Source organism: Tiliqua scincoides, chromosome 1 (genome assembly GCF_035046505.1).
Source record: "Tiliqua scincoides isolate rTilSci1 chromosome 1, rTilSci1.hap2, whole genome shotgun sequence".
NCBI lineage: Eukaryota > Metazoa > Chordata > Lepidosauria > Squamata > Scincidae > Tiliqua > Tiliqua scincoides.
Window position 1 is genome coordinate 25,516,950 of NC_089821.1, and position 22,843 is coordinate 25,539,792.

Below are 22,843 nucleotides of genomic sequence, written 5' to 3' on the forward strand. Positions count from 1 at the left end.
GGGTATCTGAAGAACGTGAATGGACCAGAAATGGAGAAGGACCCAAAGAGTGGGGAAAGAACAAGGTGTGCAAGTGAGGGAGGAGAAAGAGGCGCACAGGGCACAATCCTAATCCACTTTCCAGCACAGACATAAGGGCAATGCAGTTCCAAGGTCAGGGAACAAATATTGAGGAGGCCTCCGTGAATGCTACCCAACTGCAGGATGCAGCACATGCCCCATTGGTGCAGCTATGCCAATGCTGAAAAGTTGGTTAGGATTTGGGCCTTGCCATCTCAAGCATGCACATTTGGAGGTAAGCTCAAATAACGATAATCAGATTTACTTTTGAGCAAATGTTTAAGGACTTTGATGGCAGGCCAGTTTCACTGATCATTATTCAAGTTGAGATGAAGGTCAAAAGAAACCAAAGCAGCTCAAAGACAGATTTAAAACACAACCATCTTTTTAATCTTCCAAAATCATAAGCCAGAACAGAAGCGCTCATTTCCCAATACAATAATTCATTTTGATGGCACACCTGCCAGGTCAATGGACTCAAAGAAAACCCAAACAAACCGAACAAAACCACACTGAATGCAAAAGAACAATATGTAGATAGCTTCTATTTAGATGATACAGTTCAGTTTATATATACGTGTGTGTCAGTGATATACATCTGCAATATACATGTGTGTCAGTGAACTGCATATACACACTATACATAAAATCATACAACACACTGTCAATATTGCTGCATTTCTGTATGCCATCAGAATTTGATCATTTAAGCTATAGAGCCTAAGCGCGCAATCCTAACTCCATATGTCAGCGCTTTCCAACACTGGCATAAGGGCAATGCAGCTCTGAGATAAGGGAACAAACATTCCCTTACTTTGAGGAGGCCTCCGTGAGTGACACCCAACTGCAGGGTGCAGCACATGTCCCATTGGCACCGCTATGCCAGTGCTGGAAAGCACTGGCATAAGGGGTTAGGATTGCGCCCTAAGTCAAGCTAGCAAAGAGCGAGGTAGGATAGGAGGCCTTTCTTCATTCTGTCAAGGGTGAGTTGAGAGTGTATATGTGTGCGTTTGTGGGAGGAAACAGGAGACAATGAATTAATCGTGTGACCATATCTGGTTCCCTCTTCAGTGTGTCTCTCTTGGATGAGCAACCAAAAACATACAGAGAGGGAGACATGCTGGAGAAGGGAGTCTGACACACCAGAACCTGATGGCGCACACTGACATATATGCCTGCAACTTCTGCACTGAAGTGCGCTCTTGCTCATGGAAGGACAAATATTCTGCAAAAAACAGCCTTGCCCTGACAGGTGTTAAAGGGCTGACATTTCAGGATGTCCTGGAGCAATCAGGGAACCAATTTCACAGATAGTTGGCTGACCATTTGCTGTCATGTCAACCAACTCTTAGACCTCAACTCAAAGAAGCTATAGTTGTCCATTTAGCCTTGAAGTGTCTTCAGTATTACCAGTGAGACTAAGGGCACAAGTCTAACCAGGTCTACTCAGAAGTAAGTCCTATTTTGTTCAATAGGGCTTACTCTCAGGAAAGGGTGGTTAGGATTGCAGCCTTAAATTGCTCTGAATGTTTGGAGCAATCCTCAAGTTGTATCTTTCTGCTACTACTGAACTCAAGCTCTCTCTGTCTTCAGAGGTTGCTGGGCTGGAAACTGGACTTTGGAGAGTCTAGTTATTATTAGAAAAAAGAGGAAGATGCTCTTCTTGATTGCACATGTGGAAAGGCTGGATGTCACTATTATTTGCAACCTCTTTGCTCCATGTGAACTGTGTGTTTCTGAGAAGGACCAACTGATGCACTCACACACTGCTTCCCCCACTAAAACAATTCCCAAGCTTCACTTCTATTGGGTAGTTCTGCAGAACATTATCTAGGCCAGTGTTTCTCAAACTGTGGGTCAGGACCCACTAGATGGCTCATGAGTCAATTTCAGGTGGGTCCCCATTCATTTTAATATTTTATTTTTAATATATTAGACTTGATGCTGCCATTATATGTGACTGCAATTGGGGAAATGTTACAGCTCTGACAGGAGGTCTGGTCTAGAGGGTAGAGCCTCCGTTAGCCCGAAGATAACATCTGAAGGTTGCCAGTTGGAGGACACTGGCAGCTCTGTGAATAGCGAGACCTTGAAGCAGCTGACAAGCTGAGCAGAGTTATTTCTGCTGTTCTTTGGTGTGAGCGAAGAAGCGTCTTGGCTGCCCTTCAAGTTAGAGATGAAGGAGCTGCTTTTCAGCCAGTGTGGGAGGCAACTGGGGGCCAGAAGTGATACCAGACCATGAAAGATCCATCTGAAATGTTGTGTGGTTCTTGAAAGATAGAACCTTTCTGTTATTGTAAAAATCCCCAGGCTATTTAGAGATAGACTGCCTATGTGAACCGCCTTGAATAAAGTCAGAGGAGTAATCCGAAGACCAGAAAGGTGGTATATAAATACCAGTATCATCATCATCATCTCTGTATTTTTAACAGGCTACTCTGTATATGCTTTCAACAATGATAGTAAATGGGACTTACTCCTGGGTAAGTGTGGGTAGGATTGCAGGCTAGGATGGTTAAAAGTTTTCCTGCTTGATGATGTTACTTCCAGTCATGACCACTTCCAGTGGGTCCTGACAGATTCTCATTCTAAAAACTGGGTCCCGGTGCTAACCACTGTGAGAACCAATGGTTTAGACAAAAATGAGCCCACTAAAACCTAGCAATAGCAGGACTGAGGCTTGCCAGAGAATGCTGTTCTTCCCCTTTAAAAGAACAGACATGGCCAGTGAGGGATGGGCTAGGAGGTGGTACTGGGCTGTGCAGCTCCTCTTGTCCAACTGTATCTTCCATGGATGTGGAATGTTGACATTAGTGTGCTGTGTGCCCAGTCACTGGCACAGTGTTGATAGTGTTGTCCCCTGCCTTGGTCACCATATCACACCTCTGTTTTGCCAGATTCCAAGGCCAAGCTCTGCCTGGAGAATTATGCCCACTTTAAGCAAATTAGCTCCCCTTCTTTCCCCCAACAAATGACCCTGGTTCTGCACTGCAGTCCTGCTGGACCCCACCTCCAGGGTAGCTCGCCTGTTCAACCTGCAGAGGTTCTCTCTCCTGCCAGCAGCCTCCCACCACTACAGCAGACCCTTGGTTCTCAGCAGGTCTTGGGTAGCCACACACCAACCTCCAGTGTCTCCAGCAGTCCCTTAGTCAGTCACTTAGTCACAAAGTCAGTCAGAGTATCCAAGGCAAAGTCCGAGGTCAGGTTCCAGGTAAGTCAGGGTATCCAAGTCCAAAGTCAATACACCAAGTCAGTCTCATCTCCAACCTGCACTCCTTCTACAACCCACAAATCCTTCCTGCCTCAGGTGCTCCTTATATCCCTGAGGGCCCTATGGCCTTCAAGTGCAGCACACTCTGCTGGATGCCCAGGCCTTACCCTTAGAGGGGCCACTGCTGACACCACTTCTACCTCCTTGCCAGGTCTTCTGAGATTCCAATATAACCTCCTTCAGGTAAGGACATGAATGCTTCTTCCCCTCAGCAGCAGCTTGGAGATAATGGACATGTACTGCCTCCCAGACTTTGGTTTCATTGGTGGCTTTATAAAAGGAAGAAGAGACTGCAGTGGCCAGTTTGGCAATCTTAGAAGGACCAGACTTGGACTTCCTACCAGGACACAGCTCCACAACTGAATTTTCCTTCCAGTATATTCAAAGAGATGGAGCACGATGGCAACCTCCAGTAAATTTTAGGGAGCACGCAGCCCCTCAGAAGAAAAGTGGTCTTCTCTGTGCAAGTGAGGGGTGTTAAATGTGACTCTGTGAGCTCTACACTAAGCAAATTATCCTACTAAGTGATCCACAACTATTGTCCAAACGAGCAGTTTCTTTACTCCCTGAAGTGTTGGTTTGCAATCCTAAAAGATGTTGTGCTGGGGAAAATGCTGGGACTAGGTGAACAGTTGAAAGCAAGTTGCACCTGTGGCTAGTCAGCTTTATCCTTCTTCTTGGTGGTAAAAGGGACCTTGCTAGCAACTGCGCTGCCCACAGCCCCCACACCACCAGTCACTGCCGAGACACTGCCTTTTACAAGCCCAACACTAGCTGCAGGGACACTGGTCACTGCTGTTCTGGTGAGATCCAAGCTTTTGCAACTGACCCAAGCCATTCCTCCCAGCGTTGCCCCCACAGCTCCTTGGGTAATGCTGTACAAGCCTCCAGTCACTCTCCAAATCATACCTGGTTGTTGCTCTGGATGGTCTTTGCTGGAACCTGCAAGGTGTACAGATAAAAAAAAAAAAGAGCAAAAAATTAGATTTCTCCAACTCATCTGGAGCAATTCCAACTTTGGGGGACTTTTCGCATCACCTGATAAGAGAGATAACAGAAAGGCCAAGATGCGTTAAAGCTTCGTAATGATTCACAAATAAAGATCCAGAAGAACCATCATGTTGCAGACCTACATCCCTCTTAAATGCTGACTACAAAACGCTGTCATCTATCTTAGCTGCACGGTTAAACCCAATATTAAGTGATTACGTAACAGAGGATCAAACTGGAATTGTCACAGGCCAGCAACTGGAATATAAGAAAAGTTATTAATTTGATAACATTAGCAAAAGAGCAAGTAGAACCCAATCTATTTTATTTTATTGTAGATGGTGGAAAAAAGCTTTTGATGAAATAAAATGGGACTACCTGAAAGAATGTTTGAAAAGGAAAATGTTCTGGAAAAATATTTTGAGTATGGGGCAGATGCTAACTGGGCAAAGAGGCGATTTTTCAAATGGTGCTTCTTTTATATTTATCAGGGGAAGAGTAAATGTCCCTCTTCACCCCAGCACAGTGTCTCATTGTCTCATTGTTGTTGCTGGTGTTCTTCTGTATCTTTTTAGGGCGTGAAAAAAGGGCATCCCACCCTTTTTGGGACAGGGTGCCATTTGGTTATTTGATTCCACAGGCCAACACACATTTTGCTTCCTTAAACGTTACACCAATTCCTGGGTATATTTGGGGTGCTGATTCCAAAAATGGCATCAACATTTGGCATAACCATGGCATAGCCTCTTTAGTGAATGGTTCAAGCAGCTTCCTCATGAGGAAGCTGCTTGAACCATTCACTAATGAGGCTATACTATATCTCCAAAACTAGACATGATAGGGCAAAACGGATGCCATTTTTGGAATCGGCACTCCAAATTCATATCAAACCACCATAAAGTTTGGGAAAAACTTTTCTGACCCTCAATTTTGTAGGCCTGTGTTTTCTTTGTACACTGCTTTTCAACTTTTTTTTTTTTTTTTTGCTGAAAAGCAGTGTATAAATATAACATTAAAGAAAATACAAGCTAGGATTAATACATGTGAATGATCAATTTGAGTGTGTTAAAACAAAATATAACATTATCCAAAACGAGGAAATGTTGTTCTACCTTGTCTCAGAAAATATTGTTTTGGCTATATACGATGGCTCAGTGGTATAAAATCTGGATCATCACCACAAGAGGCTAAGCAATTGGATCTAAACATCCACCAGAGGAATTGCATATGGTGGGGAAAAAACAAATAAGAAGCAGAGGCAGTCTAAAGGAGTCTAGCAAGCAATCTTGAAAGTCTAGGACCATTGTATACTAGAACCCCCGGTATCTCCACTGATTACTACAATTAATGGTACAGGATTCTTTTACAGCAAGATAGGCAGGCAACTTTGATATATGGGTTCTGTTTGAATCATTGGTATTTTATTCAGGACAGTAGTATCTTATGAGCGGTTGTCATATTTGGATGTCTACTTTCCTCTTTCCCCATATCAACATATCAATATAAGAACATGCATTCCGGAAAGAAGCATAAATGAATATTGTGCAATATTTGAAACCAGTTTGTTCTCATGGAACTGTAAAAAATTAATGTCAAAAATTGTGTGGTCTTTTGATGCAGAGAGTTTTGATTAACGTTACCATTGAACAGAAATGGGAACAGGAATTTAAAAGATGTCACCCAATGGAGAACAATCTGTGACTTACAATGGATATGTGATATGCTATTGAATAAGCGTTTAAATACAATAACCTATGGTATTGTATCCCAGTGAGGCTTTTTAGGATTTTTGGAATCGGGTCAGATTGGTGCTGGAGATGTACATCAAATTGTGGAATCTTTGCCAGCATTTGGTGGAACTGAGGTTTAGTACAGAAATCCTTGGGAACTATACCATTACAAATCAAGGAGGTCATTGGTTATGAGATTCCTATGAATCCAGTTGTCACATTGCTGGGTTTATTAGAGCAATATGTAAAGAAATTTCTCTCCTTGACAGATCCGGAATCTGGCAGCCTAGTCTCTTGAAGGGCGACGATGTCCATCTGCAGTCTGCTCAGCTCCATGTCGATGACAGCTGTTTTGCGTGCGTCGTCTATTTCTTGCAGGTCATCAGAGAAGCCAGGTGTCATTGTCCTAACGTTCCAGGTGCCCAGCTTTAGGGCAGTAGTTTTCTGTTTTCTGTTGCATGGTGCAGAGTTATCGATCCACTTGTCGGTTTTCACCCTAAACCCCACGCACCCCATGAGGTTAACGGACCGTGGCGAGGCAACACCTTACTGGCTGGGGACTGCCCAGCTTAAGGCGGGCGGTAGCTGCCCAATGAGATGCAATGATCTCTCCCACCGTCGGAAGCAGCCCCTGGCGTCATGCTCTACGCCAATCGAGCAAAGACTTATAACCGGTAAACTGCTGCTTTCCGTGTTGTGCCGACGCCGTATGGCGAAGTTGGAGTGTCCTCTCCAGTGCACGAAGCCTGGGTAAAGAAGGTATGGAGGATAGGCTGTTACCCATGCAGCAAATCCCCCCTCTCCACGTCGCTGGAATGGTCCAATGGAAAGGCAGAAGCCAATACGGTTGGTTCCAGTGGCGTCGCAGGAGTTGCCAGAACGTGACTGTGTTCAGCCATGAACTGCCTAAGGGACTCCGGCTCCTGATTTTGCCTCGAGGTTGACTCCTGAAGCCTTTTCCACAACTGGATGTAGCCACAAGGCAGTGGAGGTTTGAGGTCAGAGTTTCCTTCTCTTAGATGAGCTGCCTTTCTAGGCTGACGAGTCATCTATCGCAGTGTGGATTCCGAGCCAACAGGTCCACCAGTGATATGGTATTCTCCCTTAGACAACTGCAGGAGAAATGCAGGGAACAACGACAGCCACTCTTTATAGCCTTCATAGATCTCACAAAGGCTTTTGACTTGGTCAGCAGAGACGGCCTCTTCAAGATTCTCCCCAAGATTGGATGTCCACCCAGGCTCCTCAGCATCATCAGATCTTTCCACAAGGACATGAAGGGCACTGTTGTCTTCGATGGCTCCACATCAGACCCTTTTGACATCCAAAGCGGAGTGAAGCAGGGCTGTGTTCTTGCACCAACCTTGTTTGGGATTTTCTTGGCTGTCCTGCTGAAGCAGGCCTTTGGAACTGCAACAGAAGGCATCTATCTCTGGACCAGATCAGAAGGAAAGCTCTTCAACCTCTCCAGACTGAGAGCAAAATCCAAAGTCCAGCTGAAATGTCTTCGTGACTTCCTCTTTGCCGACGATGCAGCTGTCACTACCCACTCTGCCAAAGATCTCCAGCAGCTCATGGATCGTTTTAGCAAGGCCTGCCAAGATTTTGGACTGACAATCAGCCTGAAGAAAACACAGGTCATGGTTCAGGATGTGGACTCACCTCCCTGCATTACAATCTCTGAGCATGAACTGGAGGTTGTCCATGACTTTGTGTACCTTGGCTCAACGATCTCCGACACCCTTTCTCTCGATACCGAGCTAAACAAGCGCATCGGTAAAGCAGCTACCACGTTTTCCAGACTCACAAAGAGAGTCTGGTCCAACAAGAAGCTGACAGAACATACCAAGATCCAGGTCTACAGAGCTTGCGTCCTGAGTACACTTCTGTTCTGCAGCGAGTCATGGACTCTTCGCTCACAACAGGAGAGGAAACTGAGCGCTTTCCACATGCGCTGCCTCCGACGCATCCTCGGCATCACCTGGCAGGACAAAGTTCCAAACAACACAGTCCTGGAACGTGCTGGAATCCCTAGCATGTATTCACTGCTGAAACAGAGACGCCTGCGTTGGCTTGGTCATGTCGTGAGAATGGATGATGGCCGGATCCCAAAGGATCTCCTCTATGGAGAACTCGTGCAAGGAAAGCGCCCTACAGGTAGACCACAGCTGCGATACAAGGACATCTGCAAGAGGGATCTGAAGGCCTTAGGGATGGACCTCAACAAGTGGGAAACCCTGGCCTCTGAGCGGCCCGCTTGGAGGCAGGCTGTGCAGCATGGCCTTTCCCAGTTTGAAGAGACACTTTGCCAACAGTCTGAGGCTAAGAGGCAAAGAAGGAAGGCCCATAGCCAGGGAGACAGACCAGGGACAGACTGCACTTGCTCCCAGTGTGGAAGGGATTGTCACTCCCGGATTGGCCTTTTCAGCCACACTAGACGCTGTGCCAGAACCACCTTTCAGAGCGCGATACCATAGTCTTTCGAGACTGAAGGTTGCCAATACAATGTAAAGAAACAGCTTCAGCCTGGTACTAACTTATATGCTTATGGATGCTCACATTTTCTAGATAAAAACTGGAGAACTTCTCAGATACCATCTGTCCTTACTTTGAAACATCAGGTTTGGCCAATTATGTTTATACATAAAATAACATGTTATAAGAAGTTGTGAGAGAGCAAGATCCAGGATGCCCAGAGCTTTAACAAAATCTGGGTAACATATCTGAATTATTGGAATTGCACAGCGTCAACACCTCCAGGAATTCTGACTATTTCCATTTGTAGCTGTCTGGGTTTCACACACACAGACACACACAAAAACTACTTTGTTAGGTATATAGGATTTTATAAACAGAGGATTGATGGGTTTATGGCTTCTCATATTTTCATCTGTACATTATTAATTTGTCTTATTTCATTATGAATTTAATGTGGTATATATACACAGGTACTTTTCCCTTTGTTTTTGTACAGCTGTTTTAAATTAAATTAAACCAACGAAAACTTGGTTGCTTCTACCTCAGCAAAACTAGTCACTGGAGTCTCATTAGGATATCTGAATAGTATTCTGATGGGCTAAGAGAAAAACATACTAGGCAGTCATGATGAGTAGCTGAATCCTGACAAAGTGTTTGTCCACTTGTCTTGTTGGTCAGCTTCATCATGACAGATACTGGGAGAAAGAGCTGCGAGATTCTTTGTGCACTGCTGAAAAGGATCTGGTTGGGCTGGTCTGCAACTGTAATAAAGTCTGAACTGAACTGATCTGGTTCAAGTAACTAACAGTGACACTGTTCTCTCCCTGTGAAGATTACAGCTGTGCTCTTTTGATTAGATATCCGTGGCACACGTATGATCCACGCTGTGCTGTAGATTGAGTTTAGCATTTCTCTCATAGCCTCTGCTGTGTGTTCCAAAGCTGAATTGGAGTCAGAAAATGTAGCAAGGTCACACATTTTTGACCCAATCCTAACTAAGTGCTTCACCAGCAAGCACATGTCCTGCCAGTGTGCACTGTTGTCAAAGCACTGTAAACACTGTTGATTTGCGACAACACAGCAAGCCAGTGTCCTGGTGGGAAGGCCAGAGCCTTCCTGCGCATGCTGTTGGTGACACCGATTGCACCAGGTAAGTCCAGTGCAGGGGTGGGGAAAGGGAGGGGGGTGGAACAGGGAAGAAACAGGGTGGAGTGGGCAAATTGGGCCCAGGACACACTGTATCCTAACCCCCTTCCTAGGCTGATCCTCCGGCATGGATCAACTCAGACTAGTGGCAGTGATATTGCGTGTGGTCTCCCTGCATCTCAGAACACCCTCTGGACATGACCGGAGGGCACCCCTGGTTATGTTCAGAGGTCCCCTGTGGCCCAACTGCAGATTTAATTATCTGTGGTTTTCTGTAGCCACGGAGTTACAAGAATGGACATCATCATGTCACTGCAATTATATCTGGGTCAGGGGGCAGAATATTAAGGAATGCCCTTGGGGTGGCACAAGTCCCAGTAAATGTCACTGACAGAGCTGCTGCATCACTGTGCAGGGATTTAGTTAGGATTGGGCTATTTTCTTCTTATACTGGCCCTTCATTGATTTGCTCATGTACAAAGAGTCATTAAAGTCTTCCTGACAGATATGTCCCGATCAGTATTCTCCAAGCCTAATGGGCAGTTGATCCTCCTTTCTTGCAATGACTCAGCTTTATGTCCTCCATATAATGAGAAATGTATCCAAAAATTATTTTATTTGGTTCGGCTCACGCGTGCACTTTCTGTACCTGAAACAAGAAGCTTTTCTCCCATAGAGGAGAGTCTTGCTTCAGTGACTTGGGAAACACCTTGTTTAGAATCCGGCCTGCTAGTTGCTGCATGAAAGAGGCTTATTTTGCTCCCTGAACAGAGAGCGACTCTGCCTGCCTGAAACGGACCGGCAACTTTCTTTGGAGCTGCTGTAGTGTTAAGCATTGCGCTATGACAAAGCATTTGGCAAACATTCTCCAGTATTTTAGCTGTTGTAGAAGGCTTTCTATTTTCTTAAATGGATGCTTTCATATTCCATTCTGTTTTCTGTGAATAAACCTTCTTTCTTGCTTGTTTGTTTAAGATTGCCCTTCTTGCCTTGAGTTAGTTTAAAAGATTTTGCATGCCAGAACATTGATCAGCTCAGTGTTATGCTACTTGGACATATTGGCCCAAAAAGGGGAGGGGGGAAGAGAGAGAGAGAGAGAGAGAAAGAGAGAGAGAGAGAGAGAGAGAGAGAGTGTACTGGGATTGGAATGCACCTATCTTAATGGGAAAGGGGAAAGAGGGGTAGCTGTAGCTACTTAATGTTAGCTGCAGGTACTCCCATTTTTAAAGTAAACAAATATCCATTTAATTCCATATAAATATGGAGTACGGTGATGAACATGACTCTCAGGACACAAGCCTAACCAGGTCTACTCAGAAGTAAGTCCAACTTTGTTTAATGGGGCTTACTCTCAGGAAAGTGTGGTTAGGATGGCAGCCTCAATTTAATACAAATGAGAAGCATGGTCAGCTTATTCTAAAAACCAGCCCCTTGAGGGCTTTGAGTGGGAAAAAGGTTCAATCCTATGATTCCACTGGATATCATGTCCTTGCACTGCAGGGTAGTTTTAGGAAGTGCAAAAGCTAGACTGGTGTCCTGCACTGCCAGACTATTGCTGCAAACAGGCAGGGGTGCAGTGTGCGCAGCAGTGGCTCCAGAGGCCTCCATCGGTGCTGGTAAGTTGGCAGCAGAGCTGTGTGTCATGGGCAGGGAGGGGGTGGATCCCATCGGCAGGTCAAGATCCTATCCCCTTTTTGAATTCTTCCTACCTCTTTTCTCTGATCAGACATATACCAGCAAAATGGCTGGCGTAGGTCTGAGGAGACCCATAGGTGATAGGGCAGCCTATCAGAGGTAAGTAAACAAAAATCACTTAAAGGCTGTCCGATCTCTCTCCACAGCCACCATCATATGCAGCGCAGTCTCTGTTGGCTCCATTGGGAGATCAGATTGGGCTGTTATTCAACAAAGGCTACAATCCTAACCACACTTCCCTGAGAATGTCCCATTGAACAAAATAGGACTTACTTCTGAGTAGACCTGGTTAGGATTGTGCCCTAAGTCAATTCCTGGATCTGTGAAAGTGTCACTCTGACCTGCCGCCTTGGTTGGCAACCTTCAGTCTCAAAAGACTATGGTATAAGTCTACAGCACCCGGTATTCCCAAGCAGTCTGCCATTCAAGTACTAACCAGGCCTGACCCTGCTTAGCTTCCGAGATCAGATGAGATCGGGCATGTGCAGGGTAACAGTCACCTGCTGCCTTACAACCCTGCAGAAGTGGCACTTGCTTCTCTGCGGCAGCTGATCTACAACCATGGGGGGGGGGCAATGATAATGTAAGAAGAGTTCCGAGTGACCGACAATGCTGTTCCATGAATATTAGCTCTGTAGTAAGGCCCACACTGCATTCAACAGAGCTTATTCTCAAGTGTGTCTAGTACTACAGCCTGAATGGCACAACCACTCTTCATGAGGGCATTGCCACCCGACCCTTTCTGAGTGAAAGGTGAGGTGCCAGACCTTCACTCAGAGATGGTGTCTGTTGGTTTCCAAGGTGCTCAATACGAGGGTGTAGCTGCTGCTCTTCCTTCCCTGCCATGCACCCCATCCCTTCGCCCACCCTCCTCTTCCACAACAGCAACCCTTCATTTTTTGCCCTGCAGCAGGCAGAAGGTGAGAAGACAGTCAAAGCAGGTGAGCAAAACACGTGGAGGAGCTGGTGCCATCCCTGCGTGAAGATTTGGCAGCTGCGGCTTCTGTACTTGGAAAAGTATCAGTTCTTCACATGCATTTCTGGGAATTTTCCCTTTTTGCCTGGAAGAGACTTCTGTGCCATCTCTCCCCTTTAAAATGTTCAGGTTGGGTAGAAGTTGCAACAGCACATCCGGAAAGCCACCATTTTTGTGAAATTCTGAACTTCAAGCGTGGGGTGTGAGCAGCCACCATTAACCCTCTGGAAGCTAGGGTGAATCAGAGCGAGCTCAGTCTCTTCCAGGGCCAAAACTCATGATGCTTTAAGCTCAGCGTCCATGTGCAAAGTGCTTTTCGCTCCCCACTGAGTAGCCACAACTGCCTGGAATTAGCCAGCATAGCTTCCATGCAGACATGCCCTGTGCCTTGAAATAATAAGAAATGCAAAAACGCTGCTCTCTATCCTGCACAACTGGTTGGTTGGCAACCTTCAGTCTCGAAAGACTATGGCATAAGCCTACAGCACCCAGTATTCTCTGGCGGTCTCCCATCCAAGTACTAACCAGGCCTGACCCTGCTTAGCTTCCAAGATCAGACAAGATCAGGCATGTGCAGGGTAACAGTTGCTGTCCTGCACAACTGTGCCCTGGCCAAATGCCTCGTGGTCATTGGTATCGTTGGACATCTGTACCTATTTTTGTTTGTTTGCATCCTGTACATTTGTGTTCCACTATACATATATTTATATTAGATGTACTTTTTATTTTTAAAATGGAAAGGTAGGGTTAGGGCTTAGGGTTAGGGCTGGGATAAGAGGCTTAGTATATATAACATGGGGTTTATTGCCAAGTTGTAGTGGGGCACAAATAACCGGGATGCAAAACAAACAAAAACAAAAACTCGACATAAATATCCGGACATTAATGCCTGGGGCGTGTTTACTGGGACACAACTGGCAAGGATCCAGATATCCTAGTACTGTTCTTTCTCATCCCTATTCTACTGAGAGAGCGCTGATAACTACTGCAAAACATTTAATGCAGCAGAACCCAGCAGCTGGGGGCTTTCGGTGGGAGTGTCCCCTGTGCAGTTGGGGAGCTGCAGAGATGAATGGTGGATGGCTGAAAGCCTGAGGAATGATGTGACAGAACGATGCCTCTGCACAGAGCCCAGGCCAGAGGTCCTGTCAGAGCTAGTCATCTACTTGGCAAGGAGAACTGCTGTGACCCCGTTAGTACTCTGAAGGGTGAGATCCTTTGGCGCTTTATGCAGACCATGGCATCACACAAGGCCCAAACTCCCTGTCGCAGACAAAAGCTGAGAAAAGGAGCTGAATCGGAGAATCACATGGTGGACTTCCCAAAGGGGAGGGGATGGGGATAAATAGGATGTGGAGGTCCAATCAGATGCTGTAGGTATCTCATCCACCATCACAGGCCTGGCAAGGTATATCTTGGTCTAGAATCACCCTCCCCCAGCATGTGACTGAAGCTTGGGGCTTGTTCCTCATCTCTGAACTTCAGACAACAATCTTCACACTGTTTCAGACTGTGCTATTTGTCAGACTGTGCTATTTGTCAGACAGCATGACCATGCCATACCACTGGCCTAGGACATTTCTGACCAGCCTGAGAGTGGGAGCCTCTAAGCAATTGGCTGGCTGAGGGCCCAGTCCTATCCAATTTCCTAGTGCCTCTGCTGCTGTGCCAATGGGGTATGCACTGCTTCCTGTGATGGGCAGGAAGTCACAGAGGCCTTCTCAAGATACGGGGACATTTGTTCCCTTATGTCAGGGCTGCATTGAGGCTGTACCGGTGCTGGAAAGTTGAATAGGATTGGGCCCTTAGTTGGTATGGGTTAAAAAGAAAAAACTTGCTGCTTTGAACATAATTAATATGCTGGAAAACCAGCAGTTCTGCTCAGAAAAACACCTTTTGACATCTCCACCCCCCCCTTTCATTTCCAGTGAAATGAAAGATTGAAACAGATTGAATTCAATATTGATTCAGTCAGTGGATTTCCTCAGCTGGTGAGCAAAGGGCCTGGGAACTCCAAAAAGCAGGCACTGAATAGACAACAGAATTGCTCACCTGAGGATGTGTCACACCAAGCCTGGAGAGGCCAGTGTATTCTGATCTCCCACTGATCGCCTTCTTTGTCCTATGCAGCCTTCCCCTCCCCTCTATGCTGGGATGCCTGCTTCTGGATGTGCTCAGTGTAGCAAGAATCCAGGGCTGTGAACTGGGTGCAGAGGTCATCCCTTCATTACTTGCTAATATTCAGAGAAGCACAGGGGATCTTTGTGATGTACTGCAATATACTTTGAATATTCCAATATTCAATATGCCTTGAATACTGGCTGTGTGGATATGAAGTGGATGACAGTAAGACACACACCTGAAGATACAAGTCCTATAGTAGACTGCTGGCTGCTGCTAGTGGAAGAAGATTAGACTTGGTTATTTATACAGTGAGGTCACATGATTTCATTTGCTTCCAGTTTAAAGTAATCTCTACACTGACTCATTTGGTCAGTGTTTTGAATGTCTGATTGCCAAAGTGCTAGCTGGCCCACAGCTGAACACTTAACCTGCAGGTCAAGGCACTATTCTAGGATATAGTTCAACACAGTTCTCACCACAAAGTGACTGACAGCTAGTGCTGGTGTTCCCCCAGTGTTAACTGCTGTAAAAGCACCCTAAAACACTTTTCAGCAGCTTCTGGGATGCTGGGAAGGCTAGAGCAGTGGTTCTAAAACTGGTGGATCACGACCTACCAGCTTGTGTAACATTGCCCCGTTCCCTTTAAGGGGTGGGGGCAGGGGGAAAGCAGCAAAGCGATCTCCAGGATTGTGCCCCTGCAAGAGGAGGGGGGCTATTCTTTAACAAACCATATGTGCTCCCAGGGTCCAGGGGGTGTGGGGAGCCCTTGCAGCACTTGCAGGGCTCCTTGTGGCTTCTAAACAGTGAAAGTTCCAAGCGCGATGAAACCAGAAGTTCCACTTCTGGACCTATGGCAATGGTGCATGTTGGATCCTATCCCTCTTTCTTGCAACCTCACCACCCCCTTTCTCTCCTCAAAGTAGCAAAATCTCTAGCACAGGTCCAAGGAGACCCATTACTGAGTGGGAAGCTTACAGAGGTGTAGGGGGATTTAAATCCCCTTGTGCATCTGAAGTCTACTGATCCCCCTTGCTGGCATGGCTGCACCGGGGGGGGGGGGGGGAGAAGGATAGAATTGGGCTGTGAGATGAAAGTGGCTGTGCAAATTAAGTATTTAAAACTGCCTGGAATATTGATGTCTCTTTACGCAGTTCCCAGTGTGTCCTGTGCATCTGGTACTAATTAACCTTTGAACTTGGCAGTAGCTGGCTGTTAGTGGAAAGAGCTGCAATCAGGGTCAGCCAGGCTGGGTACTGGCCAAAGGCCCAAGCGCATCAGATCACCTACATGGCTGGGTCGACTTCTGGACTCTCAATAGCAGTGGCACCCAAAATACCATCAGGGTGGACGTGGAGGGCTCCAGGAATGACCTTTGCATCGCAAATCACAGCAACCTGGTGCCAGCACTGAAGCTCCTTGTGTTTGTGGCATAAGGCAATCCACAGGGCCCTGGCCGTATTCTATATTCCATAAAAACCAAGGCCACCCAGAGCCCAGAACGAGAAAAGACGGCCCTGCTCAAATCAGACGGAGAACGCACAAGGCCGCGAGCGCATCTTTCACTGCAGCAAACACTCCCTCACAGCCTCCGCTCAGCTTGTCTTCGGGACGGCAATAAACTCCATCTAAGCTGTCATGTAAGATAAGCATCGGATTTACAGCGCAAATTAGTCTCTCAGACAATGGAGTGAGCGAAGCATTTTGGTGGCATGGATTGAGAAAGAGATACAGACAGGCAGCCAAGATGAAAATGCACCAAATAATCAGAGCCACAGACATGCAGGCAGCCCAGGAAGCAAATTCTTTTCCCTGGAGCCTGCTGTGGAGGCTGCAAATGCTCTGCCATCTGTCAAGCCTTTTCCTTTCAATCAGTGACCTGCCCTTTCCAAGGGTCTCTTTAGCCTCACCTCACTCAAAGTCAATTTAGAGGAGAAGGAATAAAAGGGGGGGGGGAGAGAGACACCCCGGCATATGCGCCAGTTCTCTCCTTTGGGGTTAGCACCCACACACAGTACATTATCCTCTTGTGCTGAGGCTCTCCCTGCTCCAGATCAATTTCTGCATAGCATTGGATAATACAGACAAAACTAACTTGGCTGACAGATCCTGGAAGCGCACAGTGTAAAGAGCATGGGATGAGTGACAGGGCAGCAATGGCACTAAAAGGCTTGCGATTTAGCACTTTCCAGGTTACACAATGACAAAACTGAGTCCTTACCTTCCACACCTGTTACTTTAGGATGAAGGATGACCACAACCAGTAGCATAGCTACAGGTGGGGGGTGACGGTAAGTATTGCAGGCACTGCAACGCATCATGTAAGCGGCCACATCCACTTTCCATCAGAGCCATTCAGGGCAGGATCAACAATCCTGTCTCTGTCCCAAATGGCACAAACATTGAGTGGGAGGCAGGGCCAAGGAGAGGGGGGTAAATTTGTACCCGGTCCCAGGGTCAGAAAGGGGGCCCAGGAGCCGAAGGAGGGGGCCCAGAAATTTCCTGGGATCTGACACTTTCCAGTCTCACCCAGACTCACTGCCCCCATAGGATGCACATGGCACATGACCGTAACTACTGCCAGAAGCTATATGCACCAGACCGAGGAATGTGTACATTCCTTAACAGTGCCTCATCTGGGAGGAAGCTGGACTGCTCCAGGAGCTCTTTGGTTTGTGCATCTGCTTGCCATGAAGGAGTGTAGAGGAGCTCAGGGACACAGCTGCAAGACTACAGCTGCTACAGAAGTGCTGCTCACCCCACTGCCACCTCCCAGCCCGTTTCACCCCCTCCCTGTTTGGGAAGAAGCCCAAAAGAAACATTGTACCCCCTGATACAATTCCTCTTGGAGGCCCAGGTGGGAGGAACCACTTACACAGCACATTGTGGCACAAGTACTCTCTCCTTTTTGCTTTGCAAAATAATAACTGAATAAGATAGGAAAGGGAAACGGTTTTGCTTAAGAGACCAGTTGGGGATGGTTTGCTGGGGTGACAGCTTGCTTCCTGGGGCATAGACGCAGCAATTGCTGCAGCCCTCTGAAGACTCCTTCTGGAACAAAAGAGTCGTGGGAGCAGGACACAGAGCACCTTTGTCTTCTCAATTTATGACTAGCTATTGGCAAGGAGTGGGTAGGTGGCTGGTGCAGGAGGCTTTCGCTGCCAACTTAAATATAGGTTACAGTGACCCTGAAGGTTTCCCTCAGGTGACTGGAGCCATAAATAATTCCATAGCAGGTAGGGAACATCCCCTTTCCTGGAAGACACCTGGTTTCAAAATAGCCACAGACCCTAAGTGTCAAGTTGGACACACAACCCCAGTTTGTCCCTTATCTTTCGACTCAGGCTTGGGTAAGTCCCACCACTGTCCCGTGGTGTCCTTCTTCTCCCTTTCTATGAGCTGAAGATTAAAGCCGTGACTCACCTCCCAAAATAATGACGGTGACCACAGTGACTATGCTGACGTGAGCACCGAACTTTCAGTGTCAGAAGAAAATGAGACATTGCTTATTCCCTTTGTGGATTCCCTTCCACTCATCTAGCACTGACACTGTTATCCAGGTGACAAACTTTTTATTCTCTCAGGCTTCTTAAATTTAGGGCCCAATCCTATCCAACTTTCCATCAATGACGCAGCTGCAGTGCAGCCCTCAGGTAAGGGAATAAATGTTTCCTTATCTTCTGGTTATTTGTCTATAACAATAGAATACAGATAATTCAACATGGGGTGTTTCACTGCATTCCACATGAAATTCCACATCAAATGATATATACCGGGGTGGGCAAACATTTTGGCAGGAGGGCCACATCATCTCTCTGACACTGTGTTGGGGCCTGAGAAAAAAAAGAAAGAATTAATTTACATTTCAAATTTGAATACATTTACATAAACTTACATAAATAAATACATTAGAAACGGAACTTATATGAATGAATTAATTTCACTGAGCTGATTTGTAAGACACATGAGAACTATAACACAGGCATGCAGAACCACATGAAAACTATGAACTGTTTGCCACACATCTCTTGCAGAGTGAAAACATAGGCGAAGCCAGAAACATATGGAGAAGTAAGTTGTTCAGTGGCAAGAGATGGGGGTTGGGCTAAAATAACACCCAGGAAAGGCAGAAAAAACATGGAGATTATAAAAACCCTTGCTCTAACTCAGCCCGCGGCTTGTGTCTGGTGGTCATGACCATGGCTAGGATGGGCTCCAACGGTATCCGATGTGCCAGAGGCTCATTGGAGCTCCCTGCGGGCCGGATTGGGGTCCCTGAGGGCCACAAATAGCCTGCAGGCCAGGTTTTGCCCACCCCTGATATATACCATGATGGTATTATTCAAAAACACCAAGATTTTAACAATTTTGGCTAGTAGTGGAGTCACCTCCCTGAGTGTGCCACTTGGTGCAGTCTGCAGGCCCCGAGCGATGGCACTGCCACCACTAAGCTATGGCTACTTTATGAAAGACTGTAACCTGGAAACTGCAGGCAAAGTACAACCTGAGGTTCATGAGTCTGCCCTAGGAATGGTTTTGGCTTCAGTAAAAGGTCTGAATTGTTGGCGAAAACAAGGAGCAAACACTGTTGATTGATATGATCAGAAAGAAGGAAACAAAACATTATTTTCAAACACACTTTAATGCTTTCAACAGTGATGGAAATATTGGACAGAACTGCTTAGCATTTGCAGTTCCTATTGACTTTGGCTGGGTCAATATTAAGCAAGTCAGAACATTTCACCATATAGTGCTCAAAACAAATACCAGGAATTTTAGTTCTGTACTTGGGTTGCATAACTAGAACCAATGGAAACCAGAAAGGAAGGACCAAAATGCAGAAACAAAATGCAAGGAAACCCTGGAGGCACACGGTCTTGCCCAGGGCATTTTGAGCATTAGAGTACCACTTTGGGGTGATTCGGATGCAGGATTAAAGCAACAACTGTTTTCTGCGCTACTTGGGTGTGGCATCAGGGACTGGCCAGGTAGGTCACTGGTTATGGGTCCATATAGCTGGGCAGACCCTTGAACTCCCAGTTCTGGTGGCAGTGGTCATGCTCAGTGTGTCTTCTGGGGGTGAGTGGGGTGCCATGGAAAGCCAGTTCAGGACTATGCCCCAGGACCCTGGCACCAGCACTGTCTGAAAATAACCCTGTTTTCTGTGCACTTTTGAGGTCTCCTCTTTTTCCATTCCCACATAACTGGAAGCCTTCCATCCACCCAGAGCTTTGCACAGTCCCTAAACTGTGTAGTCCAAAAGTGTGTTCTGACCGCTTCGTATCTCAGCCACATAGTAAGTTAAGACCAACGTTATAGTACACTTGAATTTCCCATCTGCAGCCAGTAGCAGCTTTGAGGAACACAGTTTCCATTGAGGAAACAATACAGGAGGGAAGGTGGACATCCAACTTCTCCCATACCCCAGTCCCAGCCCAGTTGGGAGTGGGCTGCTTTCAAGCTTTAAAAATGCTTAAACGTGATGACTGAGCTGCAAACCATATGCACTCCATCAAAGAATGTGTTAATGACACAGTGTCACATCTGGGAGGAAATTGGTCTGCTACAGGAGCTCTTTGGCTTGTGGATCTGCTTACCATGAAGGAGTGTATAGGAGCTCAGGGACACAGTTGGGGAACTACTGTTGCTACAGAAGTCAGTTTTGGTACACCCGAGACACATTCCATTTTACTGAGAGCCTAAATACAATGATGCTAATTTTCTGCAATGATTTTCTATAGTTAAAAGTTTTTAGAGAGACTAAGGCTTGTGTTTGATTTTTTGTATTAATATATCTAGCTGCTGATGCTGTGTGGGCGGGTAGACCTGGACCCTGCACTGGGAAGCTTGGTACACCTGGGCTCCAAAGTCTTTTCTGGGTGTTCTGCCCCCACCCCTGTTCTGCTCCCCCATCACTTCCCTCCCCCTCTAATTTGCCCCTCCCCTTTTGGGAAGGATCCAAAAGAAACATTTTACCCCCGATCAAATTCCTCTTCTTGATTCAGGAACTATGTTGACACATACTTTGCATATCGATACAATAGGGAATTTGCTACTAGGGTTTGTAATTTGTGATCAGTAAATAAATAAAGTTCCCCTTGCTCTTTGATTAAAATCCAGTGGATTTTTATTTGGACAAGGGACAGAACATCCCCAGAAGTTACTGAGGTAATTATAAAGGCAATGCCTCAACATGATCAGCCATCTTTCCACTGATGGCTCCTTTTAGAAAGGTCCTGGGATGAACAGACCCACCAGTGGAAGATTTCGCAGAGGGCTTTCAGGAATTCTTTTAAGTCTGACACTTCTTCATTACGGAGGTTTGAAGGATTGATTCATTGTGTGGGGAGCAACCCTGTTATATAACAGCAATTGGAAAGATTTGTTTTTAAATAGGAATGAATCTCAGGCAAATCTAACTACAAATATTTTGAACAGAATTTTTAAAAGTGTCCAGAGACTGAAGCCTTCTTAAAATGGGGTTCAGCAACCTTGAACTGAACATTTAGGAACAACTGAAATTATGACACTCCCTTATAGGGATTCACACCGTTGGTTCATCTTGTTCAGTACTAGCTGGTAGCGATGCTCCTGGTGTACAGAGAGGGGCCTTTCCCAACCTGACCTGAAGATGCTGGGGATTCAAGCTGGGATCTTCTGCAAACAAAACTGAGCTACAGCCCATCCGCAAAACATAAGCTGTTTACAAATAAGCCACAAACAGGTATTTATCTGCAGTTAGTTTCATTAACTCTACTACTAAACCATTTCTGCCCTGCTGAGCTCTGCTAGTGTGCTAATTTTCCTAGAAGAACAAGCTGATCTCAACAGGGCATTGAAACCCCAGCACATTTCAGTGTGGCACTGCAAGAGGAGAGTTTGCTTGGACTGTGTATGGAGTCTTTGAGGAGCTGCCTTTCTTCTTGGTTGTGCACTGTAGCCCATGACCATGGGAGTGTCCTCTGAGCAACTAGCCATAAGAACATAAGAACATAAGAACAGCCCCACTGGATCAGGCCATGGGCCCTTCAGGTCCAGCTTCCTGTATCTCACAGCGGTCCACCAAAAAGCCCCCCCTCCCCCGGTCCTGTGAGACAATCATATAGTATGTGTTTGTTTCATTTATATGTCCATTTTCTTCTCTGGGGCTCAAGGAGGGCATGAAACAATATAGAGAGGCTGTTGTGTAGCACAGGGCTCTCCTTCAGTGAAAGAACATGCTTAAAAGCCCAATCCTAAATGCCTGCTGCTGCATCCTGTGTGGGATAAGAGCAGGCTGAAGATCTCCTCAGGGGAAGGGAACATTTGTCCCCTTACCCCAAATCAATCTCAACCCTGCTGAATAGGGCTTCTCGAGTCTGCGCCTGCTGTTTAGCAATCACAGACTCAAGACTTGTGTTGGGCTTCCGAGCCTGGGAGAGGATATATGAATCGGCCTAGGAAGCCTCCACCCTCCCTCCTGGCCCATCCCTCCCCCTCTTCCGCCCTCTCTCCACCCTGGAAGACCTTCCCCACACCATCCCTCCACCTTCTCCAAGCCCCCCTGTTGGACAGTGCCTTCCTCCTCACCGCTAGCAGCCAGGGCTCCTGCAGCAGCATTGACGGGTCAACGCAAGCTTCCCTGCCAGCACTGCTTACTCGGTGGTTGGTGCAAAAGTGCCTTACGGCACATTTGTGACATTTACCGCCAGCACTAGGGCTGCACAGTGCTGCAAGGCAGCACAGGATAGGGCTGTTTTTACTGTATCTTCAGCCCACCCTTCTCTCAATGTGCTTAGTGTAGCTTGCATAGTCTTCATGCACACACACCCTGCCCCACATTTTTTTTACTGTTCTTACATAATATCCCTCTGACATAGGTGAGATGGAGGGAGTTGAACCCTTAGGAGCCTGAGAACCATGGAGGCAAAAATTGGAATTGTCATGGACCACATGCGGCTATGGGTGGTCTGACCGCCATTCTCTCTAGTGGTTTGTCTCCCAAGCACTCCCCCACAGATTATCAGAGAGGACAGAGAATGGACCACCCATAGACACTTGTGGTTGTGGCTGCAGGTGGTCTGCAGGTGGTCTTTGGTGGAGATTGCTTGCTCAGCAAGACACTGGAAGTGATCAAAGGTGATTTTTTCCCCCTTGAGATCTTGCAGACCACTTCTCAGGGTCTCACGGACCACCTGTGAGGACCTCCATGGACCTGATGGACAGGTATCCATGGACCACAGGTTGGGAACCAGTGCTGTAGATGCCTGTTGCTATGTGTTCAACTCCAAATTGCTGCATCCCTTTACAAGAAGTCTGAAGCCTCCAAACACTTCATCCCAATCTCTTAGAAATATGTGCATTTAGCTCTAAGGTACAATACTAGTTTCTATCAGC

The 22,843-nt window shown here is 46.5% G+C and overlaps 1 protein-coding gene across 1 annotated transcript in view; it reads right to left on the reverse strand.

Annotated features, from left to right (window-relative positions):
• Window positions 1–3,986: 3,986 nt before the first annotated feature.
• LOC136654163 (transmembrane protein 263-like) overlaps window positions 3,987–22,843 on the reverse strand; it is an 85,383-nt gene continuing 66,526 nt past the window's right edge. The window contains exon 3 of the mRNA XM_066631108.1: window positions 3,987–4,273. Within this exon, the coding sequence (XP_066487205.1) occupies window positions 3,987–4,273 (287 nt within the window). The remainder of the gene's footprint in view (window positions 4,274–22,843) is intronic.